The sequence below is a fragment of the Rhagoletis pomonella genome, unplaced genomic scaffold, assembly GCF_013731165.1.
Source record: "Rhagoletis pomonella isolate Grant_MI unplaced genomic scaffold, Rhpom_1.0 Rhpom_scaffold_00004, whole genome shotgun sequence".
Lineage (NCBI taxonomy): Eukaryota > Metazoa > Arthropoda > Insecta > Diptera > Tephritidae > Rhagoletis > Rhagoletis pomonella.
In genome coordinates, this window is record NW_023458558.1 from 48,801,193 (window position 1) to 48,814,901 (window position 13,709).

Genomic DNA, 13,709 nt, shown 5'->3' on the forward strand with positions numbered 1-13,709 from the left:
CATTAGGGTGGTAGGAACTGGGTAAGTAGTAGAACAGGGTACTTGGGGTCAACGAAAAGTTGTATTCGAAATTGCCTCGCCTAACAACATGCAACATCTGGTTACATGCCCCTAATACTGCCAGCTTTGGTTGATTACACATTGCTTCTGTTACTTTTCCATGTTGCGCGCATGGGTGGACAACGAAAATAAGGGCGCCCACGAACACAGTGGAAGGACCAAGTGCAGAAGGACCTATCCTGACTTTGTATGAAAAACTGGTGCAAATCCGCAAAGGAGAGAGGCAACTGGCGAAGTTGTTTGGTCTAGGCCCGTTTGTCGTTTTAGGCCTAGACCAAAAAACTTCGCTAGTTGCCTCTCTCCTTTGCGGATTTGCGTCAGTTTTTCATCCCAACTCAGGACAGGTCCTTCTGCACTTGGTGCTTCCATTGTGTTCGTGGGCGCCCTTGTTTTCGTTGTCCACCCATGGGTGCGAAGTCGAAGGATCTTTTCAAGCTGCAAAATCCTCCGTTGACATCCGTGGGTTTCAGGCCAGAGATGTCAATATCGTCTGCATATGCCAGCAGCATCGTGATTTTGCTGTATGTGGTGTCGCTGCGATTCAGATTGGCAGCTCCTATAACGCTATGTACATACATACATATGTAGTCCATTTTCAATAAAATAAATATTTCCGCCAACTTAAATATGTATATCAAGTAGTATGTGTATCTGGAAAACCACATCAAAAATCTGCACCATTTTGAAAATGTGAGAAATCAGAAAAAAAACATCTAACGGTTAACTCAAAGTTAGAAATAATTTAGAGCAGGGGTTCCCTAACTTCACCCACTAAATAGCTTTCATTTTATGTAACCGCACATCAAATTACTAAAAAATAAAGGCACTACAATAACTCTGTTTTAGAGGGCGTGTTTTTCACATATGGGCCATTCCATTGTGACGGGTGGGACATTTTACTCCGAAATATAATCATTTGTAAATTAAATTATGTTCTTTGTAGGTTTTATTTGAATGAATGTGACTGGTGGCACAATGAAAATCCCTCCATTTTACCTTTGCGCACTAAAAGACGAATCTTAGCCAAAAAATACTTAATTTTGAAATAATAATGAAATTATAAACTTCACGCTTTCGTTTCTATTGAAAATTAAGCTTCTTTTGATTTTCATAGGAACAACTGTTAAAAAATATTTAAAGTTGTGACTGGTGTGACAGATTTTTGTGACTGTTGTAAGTGATTATACATATTGTTCGATTCCACAGAAAAGTAAACCATTCCGATTTTGTCTCTCTTTCAAGTATTGTAAATATTGGTGATTACACTGGATCACAAATTTTAATTTTGATTTCGTTCTCCAGGTGCCTTTATCCAATCTGTATGTAGAATCGCTCGCTGATTCTGAAAAGCGAGTTAACTTTTTTTTGTAAGGATACGTTTTCGAGATATTGGCAATTTAACGTTATTTAGCTTAAAAAAAGAGTGGTTCCACTTAATCAGGCATATCTTACGAACCAATTAAATGATCGTAATACGAGATACGGTAAGTGAAAGAAAATAAAATTCTCCATAAACCGTGCATATATCACTTTTCGAGTGACTTCGAGAAACTTGGGGAACAAACCTAAAGAATGGATGCTTTTGAAAATTTTAATTCATGGAAAAAGTGTGTAAAATTTCACTTGAGTTTGAAATTTTAGCTGTGGGCTAAGCTCGAAGTATTATGTTATTTAAGGAGGCCTATCAGTTTTTCGAATTCACTCAATTTACAGAATTTTGAAATTATATACTTAATTTTCAATTTTTACTTTTTTTATATTTTCGAAATTGTATTATTTTACACACAACGTAAATTCAAAAATTTTGAATTTTATATTATTAAATTTCTTGAAATTCCTTATTTTTAGGATAATTTTAAAATTTCAAAAACTATCGAAACACGGGAGATTCTGGAAATTTTGGTAAAATGAGAATATTTTGAAATGTACAAAATTCTTGAGATTTTAGAAATTTTTATATTTTCCAAAATTTTGAGAATTTTATTTATCCTAAAATCCATCCTAAAATGTAAAAATGTGAAACATCACAAATTGTTGAAAAATTCTTATGTTCATGGTACTTGTGTGTAAAAAATAGAAAATTCTTAGAATTCTAAAAGATATTAAGGGTACTCATTTAACAGCGCAAAACTCTCGCAAACTGGGCAAACTGTGCAATTTTAAACCCTCGCAAATGAAATGTCAAAATTTGTATGGAAAGCCATTTGCACAAAAAGGAAACCTTTGCGCGGCAATTTTATAGCGCAACTTTGCGCATTGTGCTGTGCAATCCTCAATCAGCTATTTTGTTTACATTCATTTTGGTTTGTGCTCAACGCTTTTTCGAAATAACTGCGGTAAAACCTAAATATTTGCTAAAAATTTGAGTTTAAATTGTTCAACTTTATAAATTAAGTAAAGTGAAATAATTAAATGTGAGAAATTGCATAAAATATAAAATTGTCCTCGTGAAACACATGGCGCAAAGTTGCCCAATTGCCCAAATATGAAACTTGCGCGTATATATGAGTACCCTTATTAACATTTTTGAAAAATTCCAAAATTTTTCCACTTTTCTGAACTTTTCCAAATCGAAACGACGAAATATGAAAATGTTTTCAACATTCGAATAATTTTACTTTCGTTACTTTTACTTAGAAAACATTTGTTAGAATTTTACAATTCTCAAAATTTTTGAAAAATAAAAAATTTCTAGAAAGCTAGTATTCATCATTATATTGAATTATTGTGATTTACTAAAATTTCTCAAATTCACAAAGTTTTGAAAGTTTAGAAAATTTTGGAATTCCACTCAAGTTATTTAAAATGGGAAACTTCAAGAAATTCAAAACTATCAACACTCTAAAAATTTTATATTGCAGTGATTTTTAAATTTATATACACGATATATGTTGAAAAATATATTGAAATGATCATGGGGAAATTAACGATAATCCTAAAGTTTTATATGAGAATTGAAGTCGGTTTTTTTGCTTAAAAATATTTTTTTTATGTATTACAGCGTTATCTTAAAATTTAAGATTTAATTTTTATGAGTCGGTTTTTTTTTCTTAAAAATTATTGTTATTTTTTACGGACTTAAAAAAAGAGAAAGTTATCAATTAGTAGGAATATTTTTTTTTTCTTTTTTATGTTTTTACCGCATAACTTTGGACCACGATAACCCATTTCGAAAGTTTTGCATCGGAAAGGTGGTACCTAATTTTTATAAGCCTGAATTTTTATATGAGAATTCAAGTCGGTTGTGTTTTCAAATATTTTTCAACAAATAAGATCTAGTCAGTTAGCAAGAGGTTACATCGGAAATGGGGATAATTAAGGCACTTTTAACCTATGTCGGTTTCCTCTTTTACATGGAATGACCCATATATATTCATGTGCATGAAACTCTATATATACAGCCATAGACAGATAAATTCTAAGATTCTGTAGCTCTTGTTATTTACCAGATAGGGGCAAAAAAATTGGGTTTAGTAACCCGTACTACCTCGCTGGTGGGACCAAAGATACCACAAACTGGCTCCCAGCTATACAATTTTGAAGAAAAAAATTAAAGTTTACGTTGTACTAATATTATTATTAAGGGCTCAAATTTTATGCATATATGTACATATGTATAAAGCTAATCAATTAACGGCAATAATGCCTTTTCGTTATGCCATGAATACATAATGTACAATGCATGCATTCTTCTTGAAGGTCTTATTTTCGCTATCGGGAATTTAATTGCGAAAGTCAAATTGAGGATTTGGCTATCTACTGTTATCTACTGCTACTGATCTTCGTGATAAGAAGTACATTTTTTGACCGCTTATTAATTCAATGAGTCGGCCAATTTGAAGCACATTATTAACCCTATTTGACTTAAATTTTCTAAGAAGTTATCGATTTATGTAAGCTTCTCTACCAGGGTCCAATTCTCGTTCTATGAAATGAAAATTGAAGAAATTAGAAATATTTGTCATTTTAGAGACGAAATAATTTGAAAAAAAAGCATGTCAGCTGTTCTATTGATACTAACTGTTCAATTTGCCTTGGTTTCAATAAATTTTTCTTGGTCATTCCTGGGGTTTTCTCTTTTATTTGTTGAACTTAAGAAATGTTTACAAAAAATAACATAAAAACAGATTTAGTTTTTATTCACCCGTACCTTCAATTGCATTTCAGCTTGGGTACAAAAATTTAAAACCAAACGTTTCTCTCTACGGGAAGGCATTGGTGTTATTGAAGAGATTAAAAATAATTTATCTCAAATGGAGAATGACGAATATTTAAAGAAATTAAAACGACCAGCGCAGGATTCTATTATTTGAGAATATAAATCGATACCTGATTGTCCATTGTGATGTTTCAATCCTTGAAATGAACTGAATAAAAAACAAAACATTAAACTGGACTTAATTTTTTTTCTAATTTAGATGGTGCTCGGACGAGCGCTCTCTTATCAATTTCTAATGTACATAATATAATCAATGCTTGCAGTGTTACACGTCGTTTATCAACTCATACAATAATTTCAGAACTTAATTTTTTGTGCTACATACTAGTCATATAAAAAACTCTTTTTTGCGGCATCGACATTTACTTTAATTAAGTGAATCAGTTAAAGAGGAGTAATGGATACCAGTGGCATTGTTCCAGACATCATTGATGTTATACCTAAGGCACGACTGGAGGTGATACATGGTTTTTCATATGCATTAACCAAATAATATACATATATGTATGTATATTTATCACATAAGAATGAGTCATTACATTTCAGGTCAGTTATCCAAGCGGTGCAAAGGTGGAGCTGGGCAAAGAAATCACTCCAATTGAGGTGAAGGACGAACCTACAGTTACTTGGGAAGCAGATAATGATGCTCTATATACTTTGATAATGGTCGATCCAGACGCACCATCGCGTGCTGAGCCCACATTCCGTGAAATTCTACATTGGCTTGTAGTTAATATTCCAGGAAATGAAGTAACGCAAGGTGAAACTATTGCTGCTTATGCAGGCTCTGCACCTCCACAGGGAACTGGACTGCATCGCTACATTTTTCTGGTCTTTAAGCAGGCGGGAAAGATTGATACTACGAACATTAATCCAAAGATGTAAGTTTAATTTAAAGGAGCAAATGATCTCTCAAATGCATTTAAAATTTTTCGCAAATATGCAGATTATTAATAACCTAAGTATTTTTTTTTGTTTTTTTTATTTAGTACAACACGCGAAGGCCGCCGCAATGCAAATACTAGGCAATACATCGCCAAATACAATTTAGGTGAACCGGTCGCTGGAAATTTCTATCAGGCACAATACGATGACTACGTGGGAATACTAAGAGCGAAGTGGGCCAGCGAGGCAAATAAGGCATAATTTTTTTTTCTGTGAAATAAATACATGTGTAGAATAATTAAAAAGGCTGTAAAATTAATTCGGGAAAAAAATAAATTGAAATGTATTTATTAGCTTCTTGTTGTTCAGGGCTATCGCTGAATCCATCGCAGTCCGATTTTCGTGAAATCTACGAAAATTCGATTACTGAATCTGAATCGCTACGAACATGTGTATTCAAAGTTTGTGCTGCGTTCGAGTAAATTCGGATTCCGCGATATCATTTTCGAAGATTTAACGAAAATTTGCACTTGCTTGGATTCAGTGATGACCTTAATTATGTTGAAGCATATTGAATAATCACGTTTGTAAACAAGTTGAGACTAATTATAAATTTTTTAAGGGCCACATCTTTTTTATAAGAAGTGCTAGTTTTTCAAATGGTTATTAAGTTGAGACACTTATTTTTCTATACCCTAAAGGTTTCATACATATGTATGTACATATGTAATGTATACATTCACCTGTGGACAGGTTCCGCCTTTTTCTATATTTTTTAAAGCTGCTCATGATTTTATAAATTGAACTAAAAACTAAGAAACTGGTAACACTTGCAAGGATTTTACAAAATTTCCTCCCTAATTTCCTACCCCATTTTTTAAGAAAGTGTCCCTCAGTTCTTAGCTAATGTTGATTTAGTTATCGTTTGATTTTTTTCCACAAATGTTCAATGGGACTTAGAACGGGGAAATTTACCAGACGATCCACAGAAAGGTTTTTGCTCTTTTGGGCAAACAATGCCATTTAAGTTTCAAACAAAAATGCATACATACATATGTATAACAGTACTTCAACATTTATTTCTCAAAACCAAGGTTATATATTTCGTGTGATTTTGATTTTTTGATAACAGCCCAGATTAGGGTATTTAGAATATATTCATGTGCTTGGGACTGCATAATGCAATCAATGATATGTATGTATTTAAAGAATAGCCAAGGATTTTTAACACACTTATGTATGTATGTATGTATGTTTGAAAATTATCAGTGGTAAGCAATGTGACCGTTTTGATCCAAGTGCATCAAAAGTGATAGATTTTTCGATGCATTTTGGAGGGACACTTCTTTTTAAATTTTAATACTTTTCCTATCGTGTAAAAAAATTCCAGTAGAAGTCGAAAAACTTGCCAGATATGTTTACAATTTTAAAACTACGTTGGTGTCAAAAATCATAAAATTTTTCGAGTGTCAAACGTTCGCTCGTTATCGCCGAAGCAAGTTGTGTCATATCTTGCTTCGATAACGGCGAGAATCAAGCGTGAGCTTTTGCCGAAAAAGTTGATTCCACACCAATAAAAATTTATTATTTATCTTTGTAAAATATTTTGGATGTTGTCAATCGAATGCACATCGAATTTCAAAGCGAATCATACAGATTTCATAAGTTATGTAACAATTTTGAAAGTAAATACATATAAACTTCTATTGTCTTTTTTTGTCAAACTAAACTATATGCCAAGTAACCCAGCTGATATAGACTTTTGAAACCTAGATAATCATTACCCTTTTAAGGAAGTATACATACATATATTAATTGTGCCGCAAAGACGTATATATAAACAGCACATTTAAATAAAGTCCAAATTAAAAAATAAAAATATTCAGCAATGCTATATTGAACTTTGTTTTAAGATTATATATAAGACATATTATTCCATACTGATACGTTGATACTTAAAATGAAAAACAAGTGATACGTATTGATATATTTAAAGTTTCGGCTCTGCTACAATTTTTCACAAGCCCGCGGTCACACTGGTGGCAAGTGTATAAATCAACTCGTAGATATTGTTATCAGTACTTGGAATCATACATGCAAGTATTTTATCAAATATTTCATTAATACAAAAAAATTTTTACACTGATAATGGTAAGAGCTGCATATGTACATATAAACGAACGTTTCTGTGGACAATCCCGGCGTTTAGTTTCATTTGGCAAGGCAGAATAATGGATACGAGTGGCATAACCCCAGACATTATTGATACCAAGCCCGAGGCATGGCTGGAGGTAATATACAGTTAAAAAAAAAACATATGTCTGCATGTATCTTTATAATTTAGGTCAGTTATCCCAGCGGTACCAAGGTAGAGCTAGGTAAAGAACTTACTCCTACTCAGGTGAAGGATGAACCTACAGTTACTTGGGAAGCAGATAATGATGCTCTATATACATTGCTGATGATCGATCCAGATGCACCGTCGCGTGTTGAGCCCACCTATCGTGAAATTCTGCATTGGTTTGTAGTTAATATTCCTGGAAATAAAGTAGCTGAGGGTCAAATTGTAGCAGAATATATCGGTTCTGGTCCTCCAGAGGGCACTGGACTGCACCGCTACGTTTTTCTAGTCTTCAAGCAGGCAAATAAAATTGAAGCACAAACATTCATTCCGAAAACGTAAGTTTTTTTGTCTACATACATACACACATACATATCTAAACATAAAATTAGATAGTGTTCTTTACTAAAATATGTACATATGTATATTATTTATTTTTGTATGCAGCTCTATCGCAGGCCGTTTAAAAATGAAGACAAGAGAATATATTACCAAATTCAATTTAGGTGAACCAATCGCTGGAAATTTTTATGAGGCACAATACGATGACTATGTACCTATATTAAAAGCCACGCTTTCAACGTAGAGCATCACAGAATAATTTAAAACAAATATTGTGCATACGACTTCGTTTGTAATTTATAGTGATTTGCATATATTATTATTGAACAAAAGTACAAGGACTTATTTATGTACATGTTAGTTATGCTGCTGTAAAATTATATGCGCACCACATATTGATCAGTCTTAACATTTTATTTTATTTTTTTGATATTTCATTTTAGTTATTTTTTTTTTATAAAAATATAATTTATTCTTTAGCAAGAATAGTATAAATCCAAGATTCAAACTTTATGCAATATTTAAATATTTCAACAAACTTTGGTAAAAATTTAAAGAGTTTTAATTGGATTTTAAGTGGGCAGTTTTGCAGCGTTTTATTCCATACAAAGTACTACGTTCGACGATTTCAGAAAAAAAATCTTTGAGGAAACAACATTCGATATGGGTATTTCCAATCTGGCGGTACGTGAACTGAAAAAGTTAACATTTTAAAAAGGTTTTTCTAGATTTGCATAGCAATTAAATGGCCCCTTATTCAGTAAAAAAAAATACAACTGTTGGTAGTAATGATTTAAAGATATTAGTAAACGAGCTGGCGCGACGTTACAAAAAAAAAGCAGAAGTGGACTTTGACTTCGATTACAAAATTACAAAACTCTGCGACTTGGGCAAGACATTTGTATAAAAGGTTTTGTTGTAATATTAGAAATGTCTACGATTTATTTTCCAATTTTTGAAATGTGGAAATCTTTTCTGCCTTGTGTTCAATCAGCTAAATTACCTGACGTGACGTTACCTGGCATTACTTTACTAAAATTTCCATTGAAAGTTTTGCTAATATTGTTTTTGAACGAAGAAAACATGCATTTTATGCCGAATGTACTTTTTACTTCAACTAAACATGCCAAATGTGAAACAAATCAGATATACGATTTTTCAAGACCATTTTTGGCAAAAATGTTTCTGCTTACATAACCAGTATCAATTATAAAAACAACAACATAAAAAGCAGCCAAATCGGCCTATAAATAAGTCATCTGTTCCTGCAAATCGTTAATATCGTGAAGCATCTGGAACGCAACTTATTTTCGCCAAGATATTTTCATTTTAAGTTTGCATTGCGAATGAAAACAAATCCGACTTTAACATGAAATATGTTACTCATACGCCATGTTGGAGTAGGGACACATTTGGCCATGTACGATATAGCGTATGAGTAACATTGGGCCTTAAGCATAGAAAGCGAGCATAAGTTCAGACTCAATGTTTGCACTGATGGAGTGATCTCAAGCTCAAGAATTTGTACAGAAAGTCGAGGCGGAGCTTAAGCTCACTTTTATATGCATTTGCAGTCCATTAAATTCTAGTAAAAAAACTGCAAGTTCGGAGTTAGTCAAAAATCGCGTTGATTTTTGAGATTTTTTTTGTTGAAGGTGTTTCTCATTTTTTCCATATAAAGTATGTATGTATTTTCGAAAAAACATTTTTTGTATGGAAGAGACTGCGTAAAAAAATTGTCAAAAATCAACGGTAATTCCTAGCTACTTACTCCTTGCACTTTATTATAATAAAATTGATTGGGCTACAATCTGCATACACATCAAAAAAACTGATCAAAAATTTGAAAATCTTCATGAAAATTTGCTGAATTTTCGCGAGTTTTGTACAAAGTTAAGGAATTATATAATGTTTTTTGTTGTAGAATGAACCATATTTTTATACGAAATTAGCGGAAAAATATTAGAATGAAAATAGTTGCATATATTGTGAAAAATTTGCTGTGCCAATACTTTGTTCCGGCAGTGTACACAAATTGACACTTTGAAAATTATATTATCTATACTTTAGAACTGTCCTATAAAAATATATGAAATTTATTTTTGCTTGGTAGTGCGTATTTGTGTTGATAATGGCTTTGGAAGTTCTCATCTCTGTATACAGGTTGTAAGAAAATTCCCAACTTTAATTTAGAGTCCCCATAAGGGACATCATTATTTTTGCAACAAGAAATCCGCAACCAATTTATTAAATTCGTCAGCGTAGCGCAAGTGAATGTTATGTTTACCTTCAGGGAACTCGTAATATCTGAAATAAAAATATCCAACCTTAGTTATAGATGCATTAGTACATACATATATCGCTAAATAAAAAATAAAAAAATGCAAGTCATGTTATTTTAATCCAGGCAAAAGCTATGTAGACAAAAATATGATTTCATAAAATGTATTTAAGATAAGGTATGTACTTTGTATGTACTAGGGATGTTACGAATGTCATATTTTCACACTCGCGAATGCGAATTTTCGGAATGCGAATGCGAATGTTAGAATAACATTAAAAAAGCTATAATCAACGTAAGTCATCGTTTTTATTACTTAAAAATTTTGTGAATTATTAGATAATTGAACGAGTGTTTAACCTATACAGTATTTTTATCATGACTCAATGATTATTAAATCTGGTATTTTAATCTAGTAGCCAAAGTTCAAAAGGGGCATATTATATTTCAAAAAAAGTAATTTTGCTGACTTTTTTCTCATGAGGCGATTTCTTAGAGGCTCGTATATAAAGCCGGCTGCACTGAACCATTGCTCACTTGGAATGCTGGCGGGTGGAGCGCTCAAATATTTGCCGGCCAGATTTATCAATTTATAGTATTTTAGTTTAGCTAAAGGCCGGTTATTGTCCGCACCTTGGTTAGACAGACTTAGAGTTATTTCAATGATAGTAGAGTGGACTCTCTGCCCATGCACACATTCGCATTCGCAAAACATTCGTATCATTTGATGCGAATGCAAATTCAAATATTCGCAACTTCCCTGATATGTACCTACATATGTATGATTAGTTGTGTTTTCGTATTCTCCAGCAAAAAATATCCAGTAACTTGCCAGTAACCAAATTTCGGAGAGTAAGCCAATATTTACTCCCAATGAGTGAAATATGCAAGAAAGTACGAAAACGCAAAACCAGCAAGAAGTTGCTGGTTTTATGAACAGCTGATTAATTTGTTATTTTCCGATGCAATTTTCTTAGAAAACTAGTGTTTTCCATCTTATTAAATATTTAAATAGGTTTATTTTGTCAATTCCAACTCTAAAAGCACCACAAACAATTATTTTGTTAATGTGAATTATATTAAGCAACATGCAATCAGCTGTTTTTCTTACTAGCAAATAGTTGCTAGTAGAAATTTATCCAGTAAAAATCCAGTAAAACTTGCAAGTTCAGCTGTCATTTTTGCTCTCTCAATTTCCCCTCTTTTGCTAGTTTCTTGCAAGTTTTTGCGTACGAAAACGACATTCAGTAAAAAACCACTAAAATTAGTACTGGATTTACTAGATAGTGCGTACGCGAACAGGGCTTATGTATGTATGTACATTAGACTGCATCACCAAAAAAAGTTGCGGTTTTACCGCCGGGATTACAAAATTTATTATATTTTAAGACGTCCACCAAAATATTTCGGAAAAATATAAAGATTTAAGCGAGCTGGACCGATTTGAAAATACCTCCAAAAATGAAGTTTTTTATGAATAAAAAAGAAGTTTCTTAAAGAACTTTATGAAAAAAGTCCCCTCAGATGACAAATTAGATTAAGCTTAAAAAATCTGCATAAAAATATTTGAAAATCTTTTCAACGGAATCGTAAGAATGAGATTTTTGATGCTGTTTTGTTACTTTTTTCAAAGATTGGTTTACGAAAAACTTGAATAACTGGGTCAAAAATGTTCTGATTTAGACTTATGGGATCTCAGTAGAAAGGTATTTTCACACTGTTTTTATTTCTAACCAAAAAAACGTCATTCGTGTCCCATCTTGTTTTTTCGAATACCAACACATCTTAATTCAACTTTGAATGATATTCGTTCATCCTACCTTTCTCTTTCATCCTTTGAATGAGTTTCTTAGCAAAGAAATAAAAAGGGTGGAAAATACCTTTCCAATGACACCTCTCAAGTCTAAATCGGAAGAGTTTAGGTTCAGTTATTCCAGTTTTTCCTATACCAATCTTTGAAAAAAGTTAAAAAACAGCATAAAAAATATCATCATTACGATTCGGTTAAAATTTTTTTTAAATTTTTTTATGCAAATATATTAAACTTCAACCGTTTTGTCATTTGAGGGGATTTTTTCAAAAAAATATCTTTAAGAAACAATTTTTATTCATAAAAAACTCCATTTTTGGAGGTATTTTCAAATCGGTCCAGCTCACTTAAATCTTAATATTTTTCCGAAATATTTTGGTGGACTTCTTAAAATATAATAGATTTTATAATTCCAATGGAAAAATAGTACCGATTTTCTTTTGTATGGGGAGTGATGCAGTCTAATATACACACACATTTTTGAGATGTAGAAGCAAACAACAAAAGCATAGGGAAGTGCTTCGAATTATTAAAAAAAGATCTTCCGACAAAATGCCCAACATAAAATTTTGCATTAATGATGAAGATATGTATGTAAATTTAAAACTTTCTTACTGGCAGCCTTGTATGCGTTCTTTCAGGTAAGGTATATGTTCAGCAGCAATCATAGGATCTTTTTTTCCGTGCAAAATAAAAGTCGGTGCCTTCACTTGTTTTACTTCAGCACAACAGAAGTCGCCCTTGCGTTCTTTATAAATTGCAGCAGCGGCATCAACCCATTCAGCCCACAATTTCGCGAATTCCTCTACTCCATAGACTTTTTCCATTGGCTCACGCATACGTGGCGACCACTTTTGTACATCACGTATGGCTTTAGAGATGATAAGTGAAAGAATTACCCAAAACACAAGTATTATGAAGTGAGCACTACTAAAATCTACTTGCCTTGTAAAGCTTTTTCTTCCTCAGCATTTAAATACGCTCCTGCCCCCCAAATAATTAATTTGTCAACACATTCGGCAAAGCGGCCAGCTACAATTAAGCCAGTTATACCGCCATCACTCCAACCTAATATAGAGAATTTGGGTCGCCCTAAGGCGTGCATCAAATCAACAGCATAGCGTGCATCTTTTTGGAAGAAGTCGAGATCAAAATGTCGTGCCGGTGGTCGGGATTTCCCATAGCCTGGCGGATCCCATGCGATGATTGTGTGATCAGACAACAGTTCTGGTAACTTCTCAATTTGCGGTTTGAAATCTGTCCATGCGGAGCCTAGTGCCCCTGGCATTAGTAGCACACTTTTTTCACCACTGCCGCTTTGTACATAGTTGATAGCGACGTCATCATTAATCTGCACTTTAGTTTCGGTGTGAATGTGGTTTTGCAGCATCGCAGAGAGATTTCCTAGCGGTCTTAGCACTCTACTATAGATATTCGAACGTATCTGGAGCATTGCGCACCAATTATTTAATTTATTGATTAGAAAATTAAGTGATTTAAAGATTAAAAAAGCTTTTAAAAAATGCAAAATTTATGCAGAAAGAGTACAACAACAACGCAAAACATATGATTTTCTTATCAAAATGATCGGTGGTTGCCGGTAAATAATCGATAGCTGATAATTTATCGATCTAACAACAGCTGACGCACGGCGAATTTACGCTGGAACTCCCCATGAACCAAAAATACAAGATCACGTAAGAACGCGACGTATTTGTAACTGGTTTTGAGAAAAAAGTTTGCGAAAGCGGGTTCGTCAGCTGAGCGTTTG

The 13,709-nt window shown here is 33.0% G+C and overlaps 3 protein-coding genes across 3 annotated transcripts; 2 read left to right on the forward strand and 1 right to left on the reverse strand.

Annotated features, from left to right (window-relative positions):
• The first annotated feature begins 4,514 nt into the window (after positions 1 to 4,514).
• Positions 4,515 to 5,766, forward strand: LOC118738504 (protein D2-like). The gene is made up of 3 exons (XM_036469440.1): positions 4,515 to 4,736; positions 4,826 to 5,160; positions 5,269 to 5,766. The coding sequence occupies exons 1-3, from the start codon at positions 4,677 to 4,679 to the stop codon at positions 5,423 to 5,425; spliced, it is 552 nt and encodes a 183-aa protein (XP_036325333.1). The 5' UTR covers positions 4,515 to 4,676; the 3' UTR covers positions 5,426 to 5,766.
• Positions 5,767 to 7,295: 1,529 nt separating this feature from the next.
• LOC118737708 (protein D3-like) lies at positions 7,296 to 8,258 on the forward strand. Its single transcript, XM_036468408.1, has 3 exons — positions 7,296 to 7,455; positions 7,509 to 7,843; positions 7,953 to 8,258. Exons 1-3 carry the CDS (start codon positions 7,396 to 7,398, stop codon positions 8,089 to 8,091), a joined length of 534 nt encoding a protein of 177 aa, XP_036324301.1. The 5' UTR covers positions 7,296 to 7,395; the 3' UTR covers positions 8,092 to 8,258.
• Positions 8,259 to 9,806: 1,548 nt separating this feature from the next.
• On the reverse strand, positions 9,807 to 13,498 carry LOC118737709 (valacyclovir hydrolase). The gene is made up of 3 exons (XM_036468409.1): positions 12,884 to 13,498; positions 12,554 to 12,809; positions 9,807 to 10,154 (listed from the first exon to the last, which is right to left on the reverse strand). The coding sequence occupies exons 1-3, from the start codon at positions 13,389 to 13,391 to the stop codon at positions 10,061 to 10,063; spliced, it is 858 nt and encodes a 285-aa protein (XP_036324302.1). The 5' UTR covers positions 13,392 to 13,498; the 3' UTR covers positions 9,807 to 10,060.
• Between the last annotated feature and the right edge of the window lie 211 nt (positions 13,499 to 13,709).